At 44.5% G+C, this 26,052-nt stretch overlaps 2 protein-coding genes across 10 annotated transcripts in view; one reads left to right on the top strand and one right to left on the bottom strand.

Moving 5' to 3' along the window:
• The window catches only part of TRIM37 (tripartite motif containing 37), a 54,752-nt gene extending 43,766 nt beyond the window's left edge, over positions 1 to 10,986 (top strand). For 4 of the 9 annotated variants that reach the window (XM_060283095.1, XM_035139818.2, XM_060283097.1 and 1 more), the window contains 6 exons: positions 1,357 to 1,488; positions 2,677 to 2,863; positions 4,185 to 4,303; positions 7,989 to 8,150; positions 9,134 to 9,221; positions 9,722 to 10,986. In XM_060283095.1, the coding sequence (XP_060139078.1) occupies positions 1,357 to 1,488; positions 2,677 to 2,863; positions 4,185 to 4,303; positions 7,989 to 8,150; positions 9,134 to 9,221; positions 9,722 to 9,725 (692 nt within the window). In that variant the 3' untranslated portion in view covers positions 9,726 to 10,986. The other 5 variants (XR_004694011.2, XR_004694012.2, XR_004694013.2 and 2 more) reach the window with 5 other exon arrangements.
• Positions 10,987 to 11,027: 41 nt separating this feature from the next.
• PPM1E (protein phosphatase, Mg2+/Mn2+ dependent 1E) overlaps positions 11,028 to 26,052 on the bottom strand; it is an 86,632-nt gene continuing 71,607 nt past the window's right edge. Inside the window, exons 2-7 of the mRNA XM_035139826.2 lie at positions 23,591 to 23,709; positions 20,222 to 20,421; positions 19,392 to 19,580; positions 18,621 to 18,764; positions 18,012 to 18,105; positions 11,028 to 16,734 (exon numbers count right to left, since the gene is read on the bottom strand). Of these exons, the coding sequence (XP_034995717.2) occupies positions 15,671 to 16,734; positions 18,012 to 18,105; positions 18,621 to 18,764; positions 19,392 to 19,580; positions 20,222 to 20,421; positions 23,591 to 23,709 (1,810 nt within the window). The 3' untranslated portion in view covers positions 11,028 to 15,670. The remainder of the gene's footprint in view (positions 16,735 to 18,011; positions 18,106 to 18,620; positions 18,765 to 19,391; positions 19,581 to 20,221; positions 20,422 to 23,590; positions 23,710 to 26,052) is intronic.

Here is a 26,052-nt window from a genome sequence, read left to right as displayed (position 1 = left end):
CAGCACGCACTCATGGTTCCATTGGAATGGTTTTAAATAAACCTTTCCAGCCAGACATTTTGATTTGTGGATGTGCATGTCCAGGAGCTTGGAAACCTGTACAGTTTTCTGATCCAATTTCAAACCAACTGTTCCTGTACTGTGAATGTTAAACAGCTCTTTCCAAAGCAGCCACCATGATGCTGGTTCTCTTGAGGGTTGTTTTTACTCAAGTTAGTGGCCACCTGGGATTATAAGAATTCCAGGCCTGGGGAGTGTTGAAACATCAAGACTTTCAGATGAGGTTCCTCATGTGGTGTGTTTCTGGTGCTTCACACAGGGCAGAGCAGGCCTGCATAACTTGATCTGCCAAGCCCGGCACATGCCTGCTGCCTATTGTGGCTTTCTCCAGGTGCATTCCATGATGTTGCAGTCCTGTGTAGGTTGAAAGACCAGGAGGGTTATTAAGCTGCCGGGAAGCTGTGTTCTGCTTGATAGACTGCAGCAGGCAGGCCTGGTATAGAAATAATTCATTAGAATTTAAATGAAGCAAAACCTTGAATAGATTGATTTGATTTATTACAGTCACAGACCAATAAAAGTTGATGCAAACAGGTTCATTTACATAATAAGAGAACAGACAGAGGAGCCAAAAGGGACTTCTTCTTTTACTCTCTGCTTTCTCATTTGTATTGAGGATAGAGATAATTTAACTAATGTAGGAAGAATCATCGCTTACACAGCAAGATAACAGGATTTCAGCGGGTCTACTAGGTAGAGTTCTTAATAACAATTAAGTAGGAGCCTCTTAATGTACCTAAGGATCATAGGCTGCTTCCTTACCCCAGGTCAGACCCCTCATCTCAGCTCAGTATTATCTACTCTTACAGTAGTTCTCTAGGGTCTCCAGCAGAGATGGGTCTTTCCTACCTGTGCTTCCAGAAGGTGCTTTTAGCTAGACACCAGAAACTAAACCTTCTGCATTCAAAGCATGTGCTCTCCCACTGAGCTGTGCCCCCACTAGATGCTCTGTGACCTCCCATCCCCGGAACTAGAATTACGAAGCTTTTAGTCAGTTTAGGTGGCAGATGCTCTTTGAGGTACTCTGGTTTAGATACTAAATAACTTCTGATGTAGCACCAGTTTTCAGTGATGGAGAGTAATTAAACTTGCTGAGTGAAAAAGGCATGTGGGGACGTTTACCCTAAGAAAGGGAATGTCCCATGTCCCAGGGAGCCAAGTGGGATGTCACCCCCATTTTCAGAGTCATTACTGAAAGATGTGATAATGGTAACATCAGTCGGCATGTCTTTGTTTTTTTTTGTTTTTTTAATGCCGGTTATTTTAAATGTAGGTTTCCTTTTCTAAATCTTGCAGCCACAAATAAGAAAATGCATTCAAACAAAGCTAGTCGAAGTGGAGCAGCAGGGAGTTTGTCTCTGCGAAGAGCAATGGATTGTGGGGATGGAAATCTTCACTTGAAGGGAGATTGTCAGATTTCCTCTGAAGGTATAAACAGATTTTGTGTGTGTGTGTGGTGTGTGTGTGTGTGTGTGAGAGAGAGAGAGAGAGAGAGAGAGATTTCCCTGGTAACTACTGCATATTGAGATTCCAAATTGCTGTTAATAGACCTTACAACCTTGATGGCAGAAAGCGAGGAGGAATTAAAGAACCTTTTAATGAGGGTGAAAGAGGAGAGCGCAAAATATGGTCTGAAGCTCAACATCAAAAAAACCAAGATCATGGCCACTGGTCCCATCACCTCCTGGCAAATAGAAGGGGAAGAAATGGAGGCAGTGAGAGATTTTACTTTCTTGGGCTCCTTGATTACTGCAGATGGTGACAGCAGTCACGAAATTAAAAGACGCCTGCTTCTTGGGAGAAAAGCAATGACAAACCTAGACAGCATCTTAAAAAGCAGAGACATCACCTTGCCGACAAAGGTCCGTATAGTTAAAGCTATGGTTTTCCCAGTAGTGATGTATGGAAGTGAGAGCTGGACCATAAAGAAGGCTGATCGCCGAAGAATTGATGCTTTTGAATTATGGTGCTGGAGGAGACTCTTGAGAGTCCCATGGACTGCTAGAAGATCAAACCTATCCATTCTTAAGGAAATCAGCCCTGAGTGCTCCCTGGAAGGACAGATCGTGAAGCTGAGGCTCCAATACTTTGGCCACCTCATGAGAAGAGAAGAATCCTTGGAAAAGACCCTGATGTTGGGAAAGATGGAGGGCACTAGGAGAAGGGGACGTCAGAGGACAAGATGGGTGGACAGTGTTCTCGAAGCTACGAACATGAGTTTGACCAAACTGCGGGAGGCAGTGCAAGACAGGAGTGCCTGGCGTGCTATGGTCCATGGGGTCACGAAGAGTCGGACACGACTAAACGACTAAACAACAACAACAACAGACCTTACAACAGAGCAGGGGTAGTCAACATGGTGTCCTCCAAACTCCATCATCCCTGATCATTGGCCATGCTGGCTGCGGCTGATGGGTGTTGAAGTCCAGTGATGTATGGAGGAAACCCCAATGTCTACCCTTGCAATAGAAAGTTGTTCATAAACCAAACCACCCAAATTAACCAGGCTTGACAATATACAGTATATTCCAAAGTATGGATTGTGTGCTGCAACATTGGGATCCCATTGTTATAGCTTGGGTGGCCATGTGACACACTTGCCTTGCCTTTCCATAGGTTGCCTGGGAAACCCAAAGCCCAGCAGTAGGCATGGCTCCCCCAGGTCCTTGATGAACGGCTGTGCCTCAGAGCCATTGTCTAAGCCCGAAGACAGGCAGTGTGAAGTCTCAGATTCTGATGTGGGTGCATGTGGCTTAAATGGCATAATGCCTGTGGAAAAGGCCAGGAAAATCACTGCTGTGGGGTAAGTTTATGTTGCTCTGTTAGCCTGTTTGTGGCTTCAAAGAGAGGAACATCATTTTAGTCTCACCTTGTGGCTTTTGTAGCAAATTTCTCAAACTTGGGGTCCCTCTCTTTCCCATCCTCTGCATTTCACTCTTGGGAGATGCTCAGTAGTTAATGCTACATATATAATAAATTTATCTGCACCCAGAAAACCACCATATAATAAAAGTAGCCCATATTTTCTCTGGCATGCACCCGCTTTACCTTGTATTTGTTGCAAATGTTGGCTGAAGTACTGTGCTTGACAGGGGAGTATTTGCAGGTGGGCAATATGGTGGGTGGTCATTTGTAAAAGACTGATAGCCATGTAAGGCTTTGGGGCCCCAAATTGCTGTCCGTAGGTACCATGGCACCCTCAGGTGCTCCTTTGGTGCCTGGCAAGGTCCCCTGCTCCTCCCAATTTTTTAAATAGTGTTTATTCAGATTGCACAGGTGGCTGCTTTTTAATCTTTTGGGGGGGTTTATTTGGGCCAGGTGGCGCTGTGGTTAAACCACTGAGCCTAGGGCTTGCTGATCAGAAGGTCGGCGGTTCGAATCCCTGTGACGGGGTGAGCTCCCGTTGCTTGGTCCCAGCTTCTGCCAACCTAGCAGTTCGAAAGCACGTCAAAATGCAAGTAGATAAATAGGAACCGCTACAGCGGGAAGGTAAACGGCGTTTCCATGTGCTGCTCTGGTTTGCCAGAAGCGGCTTTGTCATGCTGGCCACATGACCTGGAAGCTATACGCCGGCTCCCTCGGCCAATAATGCGAGATGAGCGCGCAACCCCAGAGTCGGTCACGACTGGACCTAATGGTCAGGGGTCCCTTTACCTTTACCTTTATTTGGGTGGGTTACCTGTTTGGAAAGGGGGTTCTGAACATAGCCACTTTTTATTCTGTGAAATTGGTATTTTGGGGTGCCCATGAAGGTTTCTTACAACTTCCAAATGTGCCTCCAGGCTGGAATCCCAGTTGCTGGAATCACAAGCTGGGAAAGTGTTGCACTCAGGTCCTGTTTGCAGCCTTTCCACAGGCATCCAGCTCGCCTCTGTGCAAACAGGATGTTGGATTGGCCATTTGCCTGACCTGGCAGAGTTCTTCTGTTGTCCTTTCTTACGTAAAAGTTTGGGCATGGAGACTTGACCTCCTAGACTTGGTAGTTGTTGTCTGCATGATTTCAGTTTAACCCCAGCAACCAAGTACCTTTTTAAATAACAAAAGCTTGAGTTTCTTGGCAGTACTAGCTTAGCACTGAATGTCCTTGGCTGCTTTGTAAAACCTGCCCTGCCTCTTCCTCTTAGACCCAATTCAAATAGATGCCGCGTGGAAACAACAGAGCCTGCTGACTTAGAAAACAACACGGAGGCTGGAGAGCTGCAGGTTGTGCTCTCTGAGGGAGCCTCAGCAGGGGCAGAAGAAGGTAAACCCAAGGCTGTTTCGGTTTTGCGGGGAAACGGGCGCAATAACCAAAAAAAAGCAGGAATGTCTCTTCAAATGCATTAAGGACTCCGTAACCTTGCACATCCAAGTATTGTGAATCTAAAGAAGCAGCTGTGGTTGTCGGTACAAAGAGCCTTCTAATGAACTTCCTTCTTACTCTTCCATACGTTTGGAATCTTGAAAATCACTAGCTGGAAAGCCAAGCTGTACTTGGTAGCTTGCTTGGGGTTGGGGTTAAGTTAGTGGTCTGAGGTGCAGAGGGACTTTGTCACTTACCTTCCGTGCAGGACTCTAATGTGTTGTTAGCCAGTGAGAGAGACATAGCTGCCAAGTTTTCCCTTTTCTCGCGAGGAAGCCTATTCAGCATAAGGGAAAATCCCTTAAAAAAAGGGATAACTTGGCAGCTATGGAGAGAGCCTGTATTAGCATACCTTCTATATCCAGGAGTCTCCTGGTTCAATCTGCCCCCGTTCTTGGATCCTTGGTGGACCTTCTTCCTGTCTGAGTAAACTGTAGGAGTTGTAGTCCAATGACATCTGGAGGGCACCAGCTGGGTCTAAGCATTCAGCAACAGGAGTATCCAGAGCAAGTGCTTTGAAGGTCAGGTGTGTACCTCAACAGAATGCAGAACAAGTCTCTGCTGTAGCCATGCAGTCAGTCGGTTGCCTCTGGAGAACATTTTCCATCTCTCACCTCGGCTCTTCCATCTGTGAAACTGGAATAAGTGGCTTGCCTCACAGAAGGAGGTTGTGCTAATGAGCAAAGGGGCTGTTTATCTCTTGAGCAAGTGGGCTGAGGTTGCTGTGAGGTCCTCTTGGCAATGATTGTGGCTTAGTTGGGGTTCTTATGCATCTTTAGAATGTGGTCTAAAGCAAGCTTAGCAGCAGTGGGGAATACTTTTCCCTATGGAAACAAGAGGCCACCCTGGGGCAGGGAGTAGGTTGTTCATTTAGAAGATCTCCCCACCCACCCCCGGCCACTCAGACTTTTCTTGCAAAGCTCTGCCTTCTACCCCTGCAGGCATTTGAATTTCAATGTGTGACGGCACTAAGGTGCCAGCATCCACCACCGTTATCTGCGCAGGGCAGTCTTGCGTAGGTGTTGCAGGAGGCGTGTCTGACATCAGGCTGAAATTCCTTCTTAGTCACTCTGCTTTGCAGTTTGGCTGTCGTAGGAGGCAGCAGGAAGAAGGCAGACACACTAATTTATTGGTTTTTTTAAAACTTGCATTATGGAAAACCCCGTTCCTTCTTATTTCCTTTTGTTAAGGGAATTGGAAGCAGCAGAACCCTTTTGGTTTGGCTTTTTGTAGCCATGAAGACGGAGGATGTTGGCAGTTCTCTGTTAATACTCAAGGACAAAGTTAATTGGGAGCCTGACGTTGTAGTGTGATGCTCTGATCTGGGGAAACCTCACTCTGACGTTTAGGTTCTCTTTGTATGTGAAACAGGGAGTGCCTTCCTAAATAGAGCTGCTTGGCAGAAGCCCCACAGCACCTTGGCCTTTCTATTGAAACTCCCCAGATGTGCTTTACAGCCTCTCTGTGATCTGGAAAAGTGTTCTGATTTGCAGGGTAGCACTTGGAGAAGCTGGGTGGTATGAACCTGCTTAAGGAGGTTACGGCGCTGCCTTCAGCTGCTAAATATAGATAACGTTTTGACTTTGGAGCTTTTAGAAAAACAGTGATTCACTGATGTGCTGCTGGTGGCAAGAGGGCATGCTGGCTGGCTACCAACTGCAAAAAGCAGCTTAAATAGTGGAAGCAAAGACTATCATTAGGTGGATTTACTGAAGTAAGAGTAAAAAAGAGATTACGTTGTTCTGCAGTGAAAACAACATGTGGCTAACAGTCCAGTCCTCAACATGTGAACTTTGGAACAAGTTTTATTGATGTCAGTGGGTTTTACTTTTTAGTGCACTGAGGTTTGTTTGTAGCAGACATGGAAGCTTAACATAGAGTAGAAAAGGAATATATATAACCTGTCAGCCAGTCCAGGCCATGAGGAATTCTTGTTAAAATTCTAGCTTTCATTGAAAAACTTACAACAAACTAGAGACAATAGTTGCCAGACATGTTTGAAAGTTGGTAGCAAAAATGACTCAGAATTGGAAACCAGGAAGGAAGCAAAATGGAGAGCACTGGACTTCTTCTAAGATGCCTTCTGTTCAGATGGAACCAGGCATCTAGTGATGGGTGCTGCTCCCATTGATCTGTGGAGTCAGGACATGGAGGCTTCAAAATTTCTACTGGGGAAATGATCTGGTCATATTTGGAAGTCCTACTCCTGAGGAAATACCAGAGAGGTAGCACTCAGGTATTGATGCTGAAAAATCCTTCAGAGCATTCAGGCATCAAGATTCCATAAGTCTCCAGGAGTAGAGCATCCTAATAGATCCTAGAATTGCTACATTCAAACAAAACCTTAGTAGAAAGTGGTAAGCTCAGGATAATAGAAACCCCTTATATAATACAAAGCTGCATTAAGTATTTTTATTGTATTATTTGTTTGAACTCTGTAAACCAGAGGTCGGCAACCTGCGGCCCATGGGCCACAAGTGGCCCACGGGGGTCATTTAAACGGCTCACGAGTCGCCCCTGAACGGAGCTGCCCGCTCGGTGAGTCACCGCTCGCTGCGCTAAATGGGCGGAGCGGGGACTCACTTCCATGGCGCCGGAAATCGTGCCTGCACATGCGCAGACGCAGACGCCAGAAATCGCATCTGTGCAAATGCAATCCGGCCCACGGAGCGATCTCCGCAGGAGTGAACTGGCCCAGGTGAGGTAAACCTTGCCGACCCCTGCTGTAAAGCATCCTGGGGCCTTAGGACAGGGTTCAGAGCTTTAAAAACTAATTTTCAAAAAAAGTTTGAACTATAACTAGAAGTGAGACAGTAACATTTGTCATAGTCCTTTCTAAGGTTTTAAATAGGTTGGCCTTCCTAGGGTCATAGAACTTGTGGCTCAAAGGGCACCCCCGCCTCCCAGTTTACCCCCATGGGAATGCAGATCTTGAAACAGGTATCCATTGCTAAAGAGAAGTACCCAAACAAGAACTTGGGCCTTATCCAGGGTGAATCTGAATATCCTGCTCTGCTTGAGGATGAGGATCTGCTCTGCAACTCTGCTCAGAGTTCCCTGAGGCAGTGGGTTTGCTGCAGCTTCATCTTTTGACTTGACTGCCTAACTCTGCTCATTCACTGTATCTGAAGAAGTGTGCATGCACACGAAAGCTCATACCAAAATAAAAACTTAGTTGGTCTTTAAGGTGCTACTGAAGGAATTTTTTTATTCTGCTCATTCAGTTCTCACAATTCTGGGTTGCACGATTTCAGCTAGTGCCCATTAAAATGTGGAACTTCTTTTGTTAATTGTATTGGCTCAAAGAATAACTGTGGTGCTTCAGCTCTTCAATAATTTCCTGGGATGCTGGTTCTTCCTGTTCAGCAAGTCTCTCCCCCCCCCCCCCCGCCACATCACTCCATAAGAGGTGTTAACCTCTGAGAGAATGATTTTATTCTCTTTACAAGGCTCAACAAGACTGGGAAGCTTGAATGTTTTTTAGATCTAGATTGCAGTTCTCAGGGAGGAGACTGAAGCTGTTGGTGCTTTTTTGAGAGCAGTTTTTAGAGCCTCAGCAGTCTCTTCTCCTCCTTGCTGTGTGCAGCTGGGCTTTGCCAGAAGCACATCCTTCACCTCCTGCCAGGCATGAGCAGTGACAGTGACATTGAATGCGACACAGAGAATGAAGAGCAGGAGGATGGGGAAGCTGCCAGTGCCGTTCCAGATGTCTTCAGCCAGGCTTTCCAGTCCCAGCCTTCAAGTGATGGTAGGTAAGGAGGCTCTCAGGGATCAGGGCTGGGGGAAAACTCAGCATCTAGGTCAACTTGTCCCCCACCTGGGACCTTCCAGATGTTTCAGACTACAACTCCCATCAGCCCCATCCAGTGCTGGTTGGGGCTAATGGAAGTTATAGTTCAAAACATCGGAAGGGCACTGTCCTATACGTTGCAAATACTTTCGCTTTTCCTAGTTCTGTGAGCTTCTGATTTTGTACTGCTGGTTCTTATCTAGTGCTGCTCCCAATATTGTATCTGCCACACACTCTCTCTCTCTCACACACATCGTAGTTACACCCTTGGATCCTGAAGATGCCAATATTTAAACTCTGACCCCCTCAGCGTTCCTAGTTCCAAAGCCGAGAGGACTCCCCCAAAGAGGCAATGACAGTTCTGTTGATTTGTGTGGGCCTTCTTATTGCAGCCTTAGCAACTGCATAGGCTTCATACATCACCACTCTCTCTCCTTTCACTGAAAGGACCACATTGGTGATGCTGCCTGGATGGGCACATGGTCATGAAGGCTGCCTCTTGCATGGTGTAGGACAGGCATCCCCAAACTTCGGCCCTCCAGATGTTTTGGACTACAATTCCCATGGTCCTGTTAGCTAGGGATCATGGGAGTTGTACGCCAAAACATCTGGAGGGCCGCAGTTTGGGGGTGCCTGGTTTAGGAGAACCTTCACTTGAGTGTACTTGCAAGTAGGACAAGCATGCCCTACCCATACTGCGTAGGGATCTTGGAAATTGAGCAACTCAATGCAGGCACAGTATAGTGGGCACATTGCTCAATGTGGCAGTGTTAGAGTACAGGTATTTTCCATCATATTTTTGGGGGAAAGCTGTGTGAGAAGCAGCCCCCTGCTTGCATTATATGGGTTGCATTATATAAAATACTACTACTTTTAAAAAAAGTTATTTTAAACTGCTTTTGGTGTGTTGCGTTTTAAATCCCTGTTGTTTGTGTGTTCAGCCTTTGAGCTATGCTCAGTTTTTCCTGAGGGTGACCAAACAGGCCCCGAAGACCTCCCTTTTGCCACCGGAAAGGACGGCAGCACAAGGTAAATGGCAAAGGAACTGCTATTTGGCTACTAGTTTCTGTGTGACTAGAAAGTCTCATTGTGGCAAATGACTTCAGTCACCCTTGATACATTAACTTTTATGAGGATTTGGGATCTGTGGAGTGAGGCAGCTACCAGAGAAAACTGCCATTCTGGCACAAGTAACTTTCTGCCTGGGTGATATTGTAACATCTTAAGACTTGATAGGTTTCCTCACTCTTTATGCTTCTGTCAAAAACTGACTTTCCAGGAGGATGAGATCCTGCTGAAGCATTGCAGTACATGGTTGCCTATTTGCATTGTTGATGCAGGAGACATTAGGCTGCTCTGAGAGCTACTTGCTTTGCTTTCTCCTTTTTTGTTCATAATTCTAGGCTTGGGTTCTTTAAACTAGGCTGGAAAGATACTTCAGGTGTATCCCTTCTCTGTGCTCCCCCCGCCCCCCGGAATATAGACTTGGATTACTTCTAATAAGAAATTTCTTTCTCTCTCTGGCCCAGGTAGAGCATGAGGTAGCAGGGGCTACCCAAAGCATTCATTAGCCAGTTGAAGGTGGCTGGATGAAGCATCACAGGGTCCTGCTTAATTCACCTGCATTGTTTCTGGTAATGCCTTGTGCACATTTCCTTGCTCCTTCCAGTCCTTTTCCTACTGAAAATCTAGCTGTACTTGGCTTTTCTGATCCTGCTTGGTGTCAATCTGCATCCTGCGTGCCTCTAAAAGGTGCTGGAGCCTCAGCCTTGCTCTTCATGGCTGAGGAGTTTGGGATGGGAGAGGGAGAAGGGGAAGGGAATGCCCATGCCACCTTTATTTTTAAGTGAATTGAAATGACACTAAAGCTGTTACACTTCTGATTCCTGAACTACTTACAGTGAAATGCCTCTATCCATGAGTCTCTCCTCTCTCCCCTGCCCCCTCCTCCCATTAGTCCATTTTTGGCCAGTTGAAAACACTTGTTGCCAAACTCTTTTGCCACTGTGCATTGCATCTCAGCTGCTAAAGGTGTTTTGTGAAGCTAAGCTGAATTGGCTGTTTTCTTTAAAGCATGAGTTACTGTATAAATGTTTGTTGCGTCCTCCTGAATGTTGTACTAAATGGAAGGATTTATTCTTAAATTGTCGTTTTAACTGCTGTAAAAATTCATATAGTTCAGATGAAAATGGTTTGCACTTTTAATTAATAAAATGAACATGGAAATGACAGTGCTTGTGCAGTTTAAACCACAGACCTTGGACTTAAAGGGATATTGTGTGTTGTATGGGGATGGCAGATTGTATGCAATAAATAGCTGTTAAAATGCCCTGATTGTTACAAGCTGGTGAAGAGAGAGTGCCTAAAGCAGAGAATGAGATGCATATCCTTAGGATTTCTTATCAATGCAGCAGCACTGATGATGGTATTTAAGGTTGGGTCTGCTCCAGTGGATAAACTTGGCCACATCCCTCTGCCACTTGATATACCTCTTCTCCACTTGCTTTATTGGTCATAGCTTGATTGCTGAAATCTCCCAACCCACACTTCACAGTGCCCACGTTAGACACAAAGATGTAACATTTTCTCTTGAAAGTGTAGCTTGCACTGGGTAAGGTCAATTCCAATACTCCAAAATGTCAAGCCATTTGCAAGTTCCTCTGGTGATATTTTCAGTTAGAACAGCAAGACTGTGCTTAGCAGCAGAATTGAAGTCCTGTTGTTGCCTGACGTAAGATTCCCCACCCCCCAATTTAGCTCCTTTTAAAAAGTAACTTTGTTTCCCCCCCTCTTGAAAAATGTGGTTATTTCCCTTGAAATAAGTACACAAGAGCATAATGTTTGCTGTTTTATTAAGATATTGGTAGAAGTTGAACATAGTCCTTACCTTTTGTGAACAGCTTTAATAAATAAAATATGGCTAATACATGATTCCTACTGAACTTGTGAGTTATAGGAACAAAGTCGTCAACGGGTCCCAACAGAGTAGTAAAGTCATTTCTATTAAACCAACCCATTTCATTAGTTTTAATGACAGCATAAGTATATTTCAACAGGAACTTAGTAATACACTTGGCATTCCTAGGAATGTGCCATGGTAAACTTTTTAGTAATAAGGGTGAATCTCAGCTGGCTTTCCCCAACCTAGCTTGGTTTAGACTCTCCCTACTTCTAGAAGCAAAAAAGCAACAGCCAAGAATGGTAAGTAAAACAAATCTGTTTATATTTATAAACCAAACCTTCTGATACTTGTATAATACGGTGCTGTTTAATACTGGAAGTTATAGATTAGTGTTTAATGTAATGTTAAAAGTGACTTTGTCACTTGAATGTAGTTCTTGACAGTGGGCACATTCACATGGTATGGTAAGCTCATAAACCACCATGACTTACTATACATGAGTGGATTGTGCCCACTTTGCTCCTCTCAACTTATGCTAGCAGGGAACAAATCCTGATCCCTGCTTCATCAGGGGTCATGATTTATTTTGATCCCAGCAATCTGTAGCCAAGGTTTGCTCTTGACGTACTTGATTGATCATGCTCAACATGATCCCCGGTTCAAACATAAGACTAAGCTAGGGGATCATGATTGGTCTCCTTTCAGCATAAGTGGGGCTGAGACAAAACAGCACCTAAAGGTGCATTATTGGTAAGCCATTAACTGTGGCTTACTTTGATGGGCAAACTGGGCCATTACTTGCACAACCCATTGGTGCAAGACTTTAACCTTCTCCAGTTGAAGGTTTTTATGCTGCACAGCCCTAACTCATAGGCATACACAAAGCTACAGTAGCATCTCCTTGCTTCTCTTTTTTCCATGAGAATGAGCTACATTTTGGCGGAGCTGGCTGTTCAGGTTCTCCAGAGCTGTAACGAAATTTATAGGTAACGGAAAGGACTGCTTGAATGTAATCTGCATAGTTGCTTTAATTGAATGTTCTAGGGAAAAGAGCACTGTGCCTCTGCATAAATGACAATGGACCACTATGAACAGAAGGCAAAAGGTAATGTTATACTCAATGAGATGGAAGGTTCTAAATTTAAAAGGCATTAGCAAGTGGCAGCTGCTACTTAGGAGTGTTGGCTGCTAAAAGCCACAAGAAGCAGGAACAGGCTCTGCCAAAATAAAGGATGGATATTCTCTTCCTCATATGTCCTCCCTTGCTTTTCTGAGGCAGGAAGTGAGGGGACAAAGAAGGGAGTGCTTAGTAGGGGAACCACAGGAGTCTGCTTCTTTTGGGGGGGGGGTGAGTCACATGGAGTAGGCGGGTGTGTGCCTCCCTGGCTTCCAAACAGACAAGGACAATTGATGGCACTTCAAAATATAAATATTTTACTTCTACAACTTGTTAGTGCAAGTGAAATGGATTAATGGCTTGCTGCTCTGCTGCTATTCCATTTCTTGCAATAGGAGGCATTCCTCACAACTCTGTTAAAGCTGGAGAGAGGAGACATTAGGAGAGGGATTAAATGAATCCCTTTGAAACTCACAGTGAATAAGCTCACCAGCAGGTTTTGAACAGCCTCAGGGGAGAGGCAGCCTGGAGTCTCCTCACCAACTACCACCACTACTACTAGTGTTCCTACACAACTGATGTAGCTGATGCAGATTATGAGAACTTGAGGGCTGCTTCAGCTCTTTATTGGAAAGGTCTCATTATGCAAATGTCACCACTATTAAAATACACAGATTTACAAAACACTTTACAGACAACCAACATTAACAGTTAATAAATAGAGTTAGATACCTATATTTTTTGTACATTCTCACCAGCTAAAGGATCAAAGTACAAGATACAGAACACTGAGAATATCATTAATTAAAAAGGGGAGCTTATTGCTTACGTCAGCAAGCAGCAAATAAGGGCACAGGAGTTTGAACTGAAGAGAACTACGTCCTATCACCAGTGGCATTAAGAGAAAAACACACAGCATGTCACAAGCACTGCTTTTTTTGCCTAGTGTGTAGAATTGAGCAGCTTATATTGGACCAAAAACTACTACTTTTAAATATGTATTCTACCATGGTTGAAGACTTGCCTCACAAATGGATCCTACATACTCTACCACTATGTAATGAAAGATGAACACTTTCTAGTTGTAACAATATTTTGTACTGGACCACACTAGGAATGGATGGCAGATTCTCTCCTGTAGGATGAACAGGATGAGCAGCAGATAATCCATGTATGAATTCACACATATGGAGTTACACTTCTTTTATAAAAAACAGAGCACACTCTGAGGCTAGTACTTTCCAATTATGACTGCATGTTGGGAAGAGGTCAAAACACATTTGCAACATTTTAGAATTTTGACATATCTTCAAAGAACTGCACTTTTCCTATAGAAGCACAACTAATTGAGTAGAAGGGCATTGCCGTCTACCTTCTCCCCTGCTATGTCCTCAAGCATGGCAGCAGAAATGGCCTGCTCGTCTGTAGCTCCTCCTTTCATTGGTAACACTTGATTTGTAGCACAACGCACCTAAGGCTTGCAGATGAATGGGAAAGTGCTGTCGCTCCTTAATTTTGGTTATTCCCCCCACCCCCGGTGGGTAAAAGCCAAGACTTTTTCGCTTTCTGCACTTGATTTCTAATAATCAATAAAAAGCCATTCAGAATAATTACCTAATTCTCCCCAGTCCTTAGGCAAATTAACAGTTTGGGGAGGGGTCATAGCTCAGGGGCAGAGCACCTGCTTTCCATACTGAAGGTGCTGGGTTCAATCCTCAATATCTCTGGGTAGGGCTGTAAATATCTTCATGAAAATGATGGAGAGCTGCTGCCAGTCAGTGTAGACAATACTGAGCTAGACAGATCACTGGTCTGACTCAGTATAAGGCAGCTTTCTATGTTCCTATACACTAATGTCAAACTGCATTGGGCAAGTGATTCTGTTGAGCTAAAACTTAATCCCCATGGAATTATGTAATGTAACATATTCAGATCTTTGTACATTTAATGCCTTAGTATTTTAGATCATTCAAGTGAATATTAGCAACCAAGAGACCTCTTCTAACATACTGTCCCTGATTATTCTGCATTTCAGCTATTTAATGCTAAAACTGATTCTCTCTCTCTCTCTCTCTCTCTCTCTCTCTCTCTCTCTATATATATATATATATATAGAGAGAGAGAGAGAGAGAGAGAGAGAGAGAGAGAGAGAGAGAGGTTTTGCTCTTTAGTATGAAGGATGGAGACAGGCAACCATCAAACCCTTCCTGAGCAACAGACAATTTGGAGTTCATCTAGTCTCTCTCATTTTACAACTGCTATAGCAAGCCTTCCTCTGGCTTTCCCCCAGTCCCTTCATACTCTGAAGGTAAGGTCTCTTGCAAGGACCAGATAAATAGCTGCGCCAAACACTACATTGCCATATTACTATCCCCTTTGAATGGGGAAGGGAGAACTGATGACCAAAAAGTCAGACAAGCAAGTTGCTGGCTCCATCAGTTCACAGGACAACATATCTGAATATCAACTAGCTTTATATCAGTTTGACACCTGAGATAAATTAGGGATTGGGGAGGACACAGTGGTGGAAATGTTTAACCACCACTACTATTATTAGATTAAAACAGTTTTAACATTATTACTTTTTTAGTTTAGAAGACTAAAATGTCACTAAGCACCCCCAAAAGACTCCAAGCTATTGAAATTTCAATATAGTTTCAACTTTAGCCACAGAAAATGATCTTTAAAAACTACAAAAATTAGTATTCCCTCTTTTTTATATGTTACATGGGGGCATAGATAAGATGAGTCTTAACTGGATATACAACAGGGGCTAGGAGTGCTCAAGTGCTAGATTCAACCCCCCTATGGCTTTTAATAATGTACCTGCAAAGGCCTGCTGCTTCCACAATGGCTCTGTTAACCTTAAAGAACCACCCCGCCAACTACAACCTGGACTACTTCTCTCTTCCTCTCCCCTTCCCTCCACCCCACCTACAAAAACTGGCAGGTTTTATAAACAAGATCCTTCAAAAAATATTGCTCCACAGAACTCATCTCAAACAGGTAACACTTTTTTTTGGCAATCTCTCTTTTGAAAGAATCTCTCTCCTATTTATTCCACTGTCACTGTCAGTATCTAGTTGCCATGAGCAAAATGAAGCTATAGATACGTGTTTGTGTATGTGGGTAAGAGAATGTGTATGTGACATTGCTGAGAGAGAGAGAGAGACTGGCACACCAGCCATTTTATTTTATTTTTAGACTGAAACACACATTCCTAGGATCTATTTACATGAGTGGTGCATTCCACGATCACATGGTTCTGAAATGCTCACTCTTTTAAATTTACTCCTCATTCTGTGAATGCCTAACCTAAACTATTGGGGGGGGGGCAGGAGCATAGCTGCCAAGTTATCCCTTTTTAAAGGGATTTTCCCTTATGCTGAATAGGCTTCCTCGTGAGAAAAGGGAAAACTTGGCAGCTATGGGCAGGAGAGGTGAATACAAAGGAGCATGCTACTTTGTACACCTCCAGAGGAGCCCAGGGTCTGATATACAGTGACTCTGCCTTTGCAGCAGGTGAATACTCTTGCCATGACCCCGGCAACAACTAGAGAAGCCCTGCCAGAGACGGCTTCTTATCAACTTATTTCTACGGCTGTTCTCACTGCAAGGTGAGGCCAGAGCTAACTCTTCTGTGGGGGAAAGCAGCCTGTTCTCAAAGAGAAGCATGTGGAGCTTGGGTTTGAGTTTGGCTAGTCGCTGCCACCGCTTTGCATCACAGAAGTGAAGGGGAGAGAAAATGGAAGCTCTTCCTCCCCAAGATTCGAAGTGCTCACCTTCAAGCCTGCTGGAGATGCTGTACTCGTGTGGGCTTGTGGAGCCAGAAGGAAGAGAGGCTAGCTGCTCCTGGAGACTGCTCTGCCCGCCTGCAGGAGGCACAGGTTCGGCTACTGTCTCATTCTCTGCTGATACACCCTGACCCAAGGTTGCCCTCTTTGGTTCACAAGTGCTGAACCATTGATCTGAGGACAGGCGTTTTGTACTCTGAAGTTTGCTAGCTTCTATTTTCCTCAGGTCAATATAGCCTGGGTCTTCCAACACGTTGATCCTGGAACCTGCACTCAAGGTAGTTCTGTCTGTGAAAGAATCCACTCTCCCATCGTACCCTAGATCAGCAGGTGCTGAGACCTGGTGCTGAGGCCATGGCCTCTTGCAATCCCCGTGGTTTTCTTTATTGTCGCCGTTGTCTTCTTGCCCACCTTGGAAAGAGTTCTCTGTCCACTCCGACTCCTCGCTGATGCTTACGGCCGTACTCATGTCCCTGAGAAAGACCACAATGACAGTGATGTTGTCGCTGGAGCCAGCATCTCGAGCTGAAGCCACTAATTTGTGGGCCACCATGCTGCTATCCCCATTGTTCTCCTTCAGGTGGTCAGCCACCACTTTCACTGCTTCATCAGGGTTCACGGTGTCATAGAAGCCGTCGCAGGCTAAAATGAGGTAGTCTTCCGATCCATCCAGAACTGTGGAGCCCGAGTCCGCATCCCCACAGATGTATGGCTTGTGTTCTGCATCACCTGTAGTAGGTGGGTAAAGAGATCCAGAGAAAATTTAGGCAGCTGTGAAGTTAGGATAGATCAGTGAATTCTCTTTACCTCTTGGCTTATGGCAGCAGAGAACTGCTGGAATAGTGAAGGCAGAATGCTCACTGGTTGGGAGACAAGGGCTTGAAACCTCTTGGGTGGGGACTCACTTCTAGCTCTCATTTGGCATGAAAGCCAGAAAACATGAGAAGAGGTGGAGCAAATTTAAAAGGCCTAGGAATCGATTGATGATTCAGAATGCCATCTTTTCTAAGCTACTGGCTCATGGGAGTTTAGACCTCAGGTTTGGTAAGAGGCCCACTTTTGGATTTGCACTGCTTTATGGGGATGAGAGGAAAGCTGTAAATCAAATTGGACCTTGCAAATTCAATGGGAATTCCTGAGTATAAAAAGCCAATTTTGTCTCGTGTTGAGTTTAGCATGCTGTCTTTCTCCCATACTCTGCTCATAAAGCACAGCTCTCCTAAGCAACAGCTCCCCACATTCTGGGATGTTGCTGTAGCACTGCCTTTCCAGGACAGTGGAAAGACAAGTAACTACTGCATTGGACATGCCCCTGCTTATCACAACAAATGAGCCCTGCACCATGCTCTCTGGTGCAGTCAGAGAGTGCCCCACTCAAGAGACGCACTGGCAAAATGCATCTGCTCCTCTACTTATAGAGCCATCTGGTCACACTCTGGTTTAATTGGAAGTGCAATAATCTTGTGCTGTTAATCCAATAAACACCTCAATTATGACTACTAGACTTCAAGATGGACACATTGATTTGGCAAGGGAATTCTGAAGTTGGAGCTGCTTGTCCCCTCATCAGGTATACTACTCCTGAAAGCTTCCACTTTAACTAATACAGCAAACAGCTGATTATATTTTCCTCCATGCATCTGCTTAGTGTTTTATAAAGGCATATCTTTCTCTTCCCAGCTTTCTGAACTGAAAAGCTCCAACCTCTTTGTTACAGGTGTTCCTTTTTCTGTACTTCCTCCAGCTCTACAATATTCTGAGATGAGGTGTTCAGTCAACCTAGATCTGAAGACAGATTTTCATAGCAACACTGTAACATCCCTTTCCCAGTGCTTAATTTGCTTTGTTCGCTACTACAGCACACTGAGCAGATGTTTTCATTGGATCTTTCACTGTGATTACAGTATCCCTTGGTTGGGAAGTCACAACCAATTTAGAAACTATATTTAGTCACTAAAACTCATAGGGGATAATAAGAAAAGGAAGACAGGATTTCAGTTTCCTACCAATGGCTCTGGAGACAGACAGACTCCCATTGACTCGCCAAGCCCCAAACCAGACCACGCAGCCTCCAAGGGCCTCAATGCGCTTCTTCTCATCCTAAACCAGAAGGGAACACATAAGCTGGTCAAAGGCTGATGCTGGGGATTCTACTAAATATTTCAGTGCATGCTGTCTCTCGCTCTCACATACTACAGTTTACTTGCTGTGGCAATTTTCATCCATTTCCCTCTGAAGTAAAAATATGTTGGCCCTAAATTAATGGCTAACTACAGTAGCTACCGGTAGTAGGCAACTGGACAGTGGGTCTGACAGGGCCCAAATCAGAAGTACAGAGGGATTGCCATCATCCATCAGTTGCTTCAAAAGACACATCTTTTTCTTCTGCTTTTCCTGGCACACAAAAACTGAACCATTTGACTATTATTGGTTTTTGGTTTTTTTAAAAAAAAATAATACTGTTTAACTTCTGTTCTTATGATGATGTATTTGTTCCAAAGTTGCTTAGAAAGCTTTTATATAAATAGTGCCGTGACCACCACACCTGTTTCCCTTCCTGTGGGGCTAGACGCTAGAGAACCATCCACTCTGCCATTATCCCAGGCAAGGCTCACCTCACGATCCGGTTTATGAGGTTTCATCAGCTCCACTGCTTGGCCCCCCCTGACAAGCATCACCTGGGAGTCTCCCAGCCAGGCCACATACAGCATGTTTCCTCGGATGAACGTCACAACACCTGTGGTCCCACACCGCAAGCTCTAGGGAGAAAACAGAGCCTTAGCCTTGCTATAGACTGGCAGAAGCTGCCTGGCTGCTTCAGGCATTTTCAAACACACATCTCAACTGCTAGACTGTGAACTAAGCAGGTGGTTGGATTGATGAACTATTTACTGTCAGATGGGCAGCATATAAATAATAAAATTGTTGTTGTTGTTGTTGTTGTTGTTGTTGTTGTTGTTGTTGTTGTTGTATATTTGAAGCCTATGGAGTATCAAGCAAAGATTTTACCAAGTTGCTCTAATGCACCAATGTGCAGTTCTGAGTTGTGCCTCTGCATATGCTGGCATAGAAAGTGAAATAGCCCCAATAAAGTGGAAGTAATTCTCTGAGGACTCTTGCCCCTAGCTTGAACCACCCTTCCACTGAAACACACAGCCTTTGGAAGATTAACTTGTACCACAAGTTGCTCCAGGTAACAATTGTTTATTCTGTGGCTGGCTGCAGAAGTGCTCCCTGTTGCAGATCTAATGGTACAAACAGCTGCCCCAGGAAGAAAGCTTTGTCCAAACTTCCCCACTCCTCAGGGGAGGCCATTTAGATAGTCTCAAATAACTGTTGAGCAGATTTTTCAGAATTAACCTCCACCCTTAATGTTGCTCATTCACCTCTCTGGCTGCCTTCTGCACAAAGCGTTCATCCGTCACTTGGAAGGCTTTGCACAATGCCTCTGCAGGGTCATGCTGGAACATCTCTTGGTGCACCAGGTTCACATGGAGGTGGATGGAAGCATAGATGGCAGCATCCACTCCTCCGTGGCCATCAAATACTGCAAAATAGGCCTGCTCCTCTTGATCCTGCCAAGAAAAGGGCATTGATATGAAGAACATCTGAGAACGAGGCTGAGAAAGGCCACCAACCAACCTGGAGTTTTAAAAGAGGATTAGACAAATTCATAAGGAAAAGGGCTATCAACGGCTGCTAGCCATGATGGCCATGCTCTGCATCCACAGTTGGAGGAAGCAATGTTTCTGAATACCAGTTGCTGGAAACCACAAACGGGGAGAGGGCTCTTGTGCTTCCCACAGGCATCTGGCTGGCCACTGTGAGAACAGGATGCTGGACTAGATGGGCCACTGGCCTGATCCAGCAGGTTCTTCTTGTATTCATTAAATAGCACAGGCAAACAGCTACAGCTGTTGGCATTTTAACTGGGGTTGGGGGACAAAAGCCACACTCGATAAAGAGCTAGGTGACTTGACTATTAACAACTGATTAAGTGGTTGCAACAGGGTTGCTGGTTTGGTGATGTTTCTCTGTCCACTATTGGACAGTCATTAGCTACATCGACATCACTAAGCTTATCTGTGGGTACAGCAAGTGCCAATTTCTTTCTGTCTCAGAACATACCAGGGATCTGTTGGCTCTTGTCCCACCTGAGGTTTGATAACGTGTCCTAGCTGCCTCCCACCCATTCTTTCCTCAAAAAGCTCTTTACCTCAAGGTTGAAGAGGGTGTTGAAATCTGGAATGCAGACATGTTTGTCTTCCATCTTGCGGCGCATGTTCTTAATGGCATGAATGGATGTTTCATAGTAACGGTGGGGCTTCTGTTGAAGGGGAAAGTCCTTTACCCAGCTGCTGCAAACCTCATGGAGTTTGCTGAACACTGTACGAGCCAGCTTCATTGTTTCTACCTCTAAGAGACCGGAGAGGAGGAGAGGAGAGGAGAGTGGATATGTGGTCTCTGCTGAAATAAGCATCATTGTGCTGACCAGGAACTTCCAGTGTGGGAGTGGGAAACCTGTGCCCCCCCCAGATATTGATGGACTCCCAGCAGCATGGCTCCAGGGTCAGAGCAGGAGGGAAACGTAGTCCAGCAACATCTGGAGGACCCCAGGTTCCTCAACCCTAAACGGATAACCTCTTTTCCGTCTATGTTTTATAGAAATTTTCAAATGTGTATCAACACTATGTCACATGCTTATAGCAAACATACTAATTTCCAGTCCCACTCTGCAGATCATATGCAGAGATCCCTTCACACAATAGTGAGGTCCCCGGTAGTATTTGCATAGTCTACCTTCTGTGGTGCTTTCACAGTCTTAAAATGAACCTTAAGTAGGCATGATTTATCCACCAAAAGTAGCCAGGAAAAAGTGCATGCCTTTGTCACTTGACTGAAGTAACCTCTAATCTAGCTTTGTAAATAAATCCAAAAAAGTAGTAGTAGTCTGGGGAGCAGGGGGAGGGGATTATATGTTTCCATGGTGGCTGCAGAGGAGGGACAGAGTCCATCCCACTGCCATCATGCTTGTTTGCCTGCATATAATTCCTGTTAGCTATGGACCAGGTGAGCTCTCAAATACAATGCTGGGGTAATGAACAATTTGGTGTGATGGGTCAGAACATGAGCTATCAAACCATAGACTATGATTCAAGTCTGCTTCTAGCCACTTAGTTCATTTATCCAAATTTATTTTCCAATCTCATTTTAACCAGCTGCTACATAATTCTGAACTTCTAGGATTAGCAATAGGTTGCATCTCGGCTGCAAAACACTGACCAGAACCAGCTATCTGGTGTCTGCCAATCCTGAAGCAAATAGTTAATCAGGCACACTTCCTTGGCAGCTCTCCAGCCTGATACATCTCTAATGTAGTCACCACTGAGGAACCAGTTGCTCATTTCCATTCTCACTTTCTAGCACCAACCCCAATGTGGTTTCCTGGTAGCAGGTAGTGAATATTCCGACATCAAAAGTCATCAGAGCAAAGCACATGGTGATTTGCCAGCTCCTCTAGACTAGGCAGCTGCCAGTCCCACAAGTGAAACACCACACTGGTTGCAGAGCTTCCCCACCCAATACCCTGGAGAAAGGCACTGTCTTTCCTGCAGCTTTGCACATTTCAGAAAACCCCTCTGAAGGAAGGTGCCCATTTGCTGTGCTGAAACTTTAAACGCAGCCCCCTGTGGATAGCACACACAGTGTTAGCATCATCAATAATTACTGCTTCAGGTTTTTTTTAAAAAAGAGCCCTCAACAGGCTATCCACCCCCGTGCAGCTGAAAATTACTCATCAATCGTTAATGTTGCAGTGCCAAGCTAGGGCTGAGTCAGCTGTCATCCTGCCTATGTCATGCACCATTTCATCTTCCCCCTGCTGCCTGGGAACCATCAGGGCTGGAAGTGCTGCTTAATTGCATCAGTTACAGTGGGAGACCCGGCCCAGCCACTTTACCCAACAATGGCAATTGGCTAACTGACAACTGCTGCAAAACAGGACATGTGAAGGAAGGAAAGGAAATTTGTGACCCATTTCCCATGGTAGATTTGCGTATTCTTTTGACATACCAAAATTCAAAGCTGCTGGGGTGCTTATGCGGCTGTTTGCAACTGAAAGCTGATGAGTTCATTATGCTAGCTGAATATTCCTTGAGCTCAACATAAATATAATATAAAGTATAAAAATAAATATGAAACAAGCATTGTGATTATGCCATCATTAATTCAGGTGAGACTTGTATAACTTTCAGCCATCAAAGAAGGAGAGGAAGGCACTGGTGGAGGAAGATGTGGGCGGGGGGTGCCCCGCCCCCGGCAGTGCGATCCTGGCAAGGTGCCATTGCGGCTGTTCCTCCCCCCGCGTGGGCGCCCTGCCCCCAGGACACGTGCCAGCCACGCCCCCGCCTGCTCCCCCCCCCTTGAGGCTCCCAGCTTGCCTTAAGTCACCAAGAAGCTGTATGCCAATGGGGATATGAAATCCCAGCCTGCTCAGCCCTGTATCTGAGCCACTGCCCTCTGCATATGATTCTGCCACAGAGTCACTGGTGCTGACCCATGTTCTCATTCTGCTAACTGATATATTAGCGTGTTGGGCTCTGTACATTACAAGTTTAAAGACATTCTAAATAGGGCAGCTGCAAGGAATTTCCAGCTCTCTCAAATATTCTGTGTAGAATTAGTTTGAAAAATGTCAACATTTCCTTGGAGACTGTCAAATATTTATGCAAGTTTTAACAGATCTCAATTTGGAACTAATGAGGGCTGCTCAGCCAGAACAATGACAAATCTGCTTCATTCACCTGCACAGCAAAGGGAAAGGCAGAAAGACCTACAAATGAGGGCAAAGTATAGGCAGTATTTATAGCCTCTGCTGTAAATAACACATGAATTTAATTTTTTATATTTTAAGCAAATGCAAAGGAAGGAAGGAAGGATGACAATATATTTTCCAGGCTGTACAACAAACACCCTGTCAGCTTCTCCTATGAGATGCTATCTTTCATTGTAACAAGCGTTGTGGGGAGCCCGCAGAGGGAGCTTAGTCAGCACAACCCAGAATGAATTACAGCATAAGGCTGTAGGATGGAAAGTTTTGCTGCATCATAAATACAAACAAGTAAAAAGGGAAAGTTTCTTTTGCTTTTTAAAAGACTGCCTTTAAAAAGCAAGACATTGTGTTGCAAATGCCACAACAACAATGAATTTTCTGAAAGGGAGGTGAGAGGAAGAATAATGTGTGAAAAATGAAGAAACACAATATCCCTTAGAAGAGGCCTAGAACAGGGCTCCTGAAATAGTCACAATGGATGCTACCCCATAAACAACTGTCCAAAGGTAAGATGCAAGTCAGGATTCTGCTTGCAATGCTGTTTCTGTTCTTTGCTGGGGGGACAAGGACATGGAGCATCATGCTCCATGGCATCAAAGCCAAAAGGAGTGGATAGACTTGGAGTTGATAATTAAGCAGATGGACTGACATTTCATCATATTCTGGGATTTTATTTATTTCATAAAATTTATACACTAGACTGCAAAAACCTCAAAGTGCTTTACAAAAAGATACTGTATATAAGGCACTTACGTATGATCCCATCAGGGCTATCCTCATGCTTGGGCAAGTAATGTGCCGATAGATCACTCTGGAGGACTTCATCGGCTGTCGCACGGGCTAAAGCAGCCGCCAAAAATGAAGGGCAATTACTGGAAGAGAAAAAAGAATTGGGGAAATCATTTTTCTGCTAATAAGGTAATTAGTAAGTTGCACAACACAGAATCACACAGGACAATGCTAACTAAAATAAGAAGGTAAATTTTGCCCCCAAACTGAAAACAAATAGCACTAGTCTTTTGCCTCATCTTTCCTTAGTAGAAATTTGAAAGAAAAAGCTGGACCTTAAGGGGTTGTCTTTTTTCTTTTGAAAGGCTGCATCGTTCAGCTTGTTATCTTGGTTACCCTTCCCAAAAATCGCCACATAACCTGCTGCAGAGGTAGATCACCAGCACACTTTTTTTCTTTTTGGTGTTACTGTCATGGACAAATGAGATCTAGTGGAGAAGAGTGTCCAAGACTCTCAGTTGTGAACCAGCAAGTCCACAGTGCAAAACACAGCCGCTTTTAATGCACTAGGTGGCCACTAGGCAAACCACTATTCTTTCAGCAATCCCATCTGCAAGTATTTGGATATTACTACTAATTTCAATACTGAATTAACAGGGTTATAATAAATATTAAGGCTGTAATAATAAATGTGGGGCAATTTGAATACTCCATTACTGATTCTACCATAAGCATTAAATGTTATCTATTTACTGTGATCTTTCCCTTGGAGTAATATCTGCCATATGGTCCAATCAGCTTAGAGGTAGACGTGGACCAACTAGAAAGATCCCAACGTGGCTACAAGTACAACTCTGCACAACTCTGCACAAAGTACATATCTTATTTATTATGGTGTCTAACACTTTGCAGCCTAAACACAAGTTTTTTCTAGTGGCAACAACATGGAAGTTGAAATGGGGATTGTGGTAAGATAGAAAATTTCTCTGTCCAAATGTCTTAGAGCTCAGTAACCCACCCCTACCCTGACACCTTACACTCTTGACAACCTTGGCTTTACACCCATTAGGAACATTTGAAGCTGCCATATGTTGATCCATCTCCCTCAGTACTGATGACACTGACTGGCAGCAGGTCTCCAGGGATTCGGACAGGAAGTCTTTCCCAGCCCTACTTGGAGATGCTGAGGATTGAATCTGGGGACCTGGCCCATGTAGGTGCACTCATTGAGCTACAGCCCTTCTTAGTCCCATTATAAAGCCACTTTACTCAGTGCTTCCCAGATGATTGCTTTTGCCAACAAGCAGCCTTTTGAAACTGTAAATCGGGAGTGTCATTACATAAAGAGATTTATAACTTAAGTGCATATGCTAAATCTCCTGGCTATTTCAATTTTTAGCATTTCGTGTTTATGTAAGTTACCGTATTTTTCCATGTATAAGACTACCCTTATTTTTTTTTTATCCCAAAATTAAGAAAACAAAACCCTAAAATAGAAGTGAAAATCTGGATGATCTGCGGTGGCAAGTTTATCTTTTTTGGGGCAATCGCATTCAAAGTTCCCAGCATGAGGTGCATGCAGTGCACTGTGGTGCAGAAGCAAAGGCAGCAGCTGGGGCACCGCATGGTCTCCCTCAGTGGCAGCTGAGTTAGAGAGGGGAAGAGGAAAAAAAGGAAAGAAGGGCAAGGAGAGGTAGCTGGGCAGTGGCAGCTGCTCTTGCTCCGGTGGTCGAGCCAGCGGGGGCTTCAGGAGGCGAACCAGTCGCCAGCATGCAGCCCAGAGGGGGAGGAGAAAGGAGGGACCGCCTCAGCCCTCCCAAGCCAAAATCCTGGACATATGCTTTAAAATCCCCCTGGATGCCCATGTTCCGTGTGCAAGATGACCCCCAATTTTTTACTTTTTAATTTTTTTTTTAGCAAAAAACCTCTTCCTATACATGGAAAAATACGGGACTTAAACATAGGGTTAAAAATAAAATACCAACAATATCCACCAAATGATATCCTGTCAAGAGTCAAGCTCTAGCCCTTTAACTTAAATGCCATCAACATGAGTCTTTTCTCAGCATCAGCAGTTGTGCCGACTACCCACGCAGTGACTTCAAAGCTCAGTAATACGCACACTAATGAAGCACGACTAGCATGGGATATTACAGAGTCTTTGGGTTGGTTTCTCCTGGCACTAGGCAAATCCTTGGATGCCATTTAGCACACAGCAAGATGCTGGCTCTCCACATCCATCAGCAAAAATGAATGCACTCTGACATGCTCTTCCCAGCTCATTTCCAGCATGCTCAAAATGCAATCACAGATTTATAAAATGAATTGCTTTATTTAGCTGAGGTGTATCTGTGTGTACATATTTACAATGAACTCCTGTGTCCCTGAAAACTATCAGAGTGTGTTGCTATTTCATCTCATGCATGCTGTGTTAAGAACTGTGATAGACTCATGAGGCTCTTGAGGAAAGGGCTACAAATAAATCA

The sequence above is a fragment of the Zootoca vivipara genome, chromosome 15 (genome assembly GCF_963506605.1).
Source record: "Zootoca vivipara chromosome 15, rZooViv1.1, whole genome shotgun sequence".
Taxonomy (NCBI): Eukaryota; Metazoa; Chordata; class Lepidosauria; order Squamata; family Lacertidae; genus Zootoca; species Zootoca vivipara.
The sequence above is the reverse complement of the archived record's forward strand: the minus strand, read 5'-3'. Positions and strand labels throughout refer to the sequence as shown.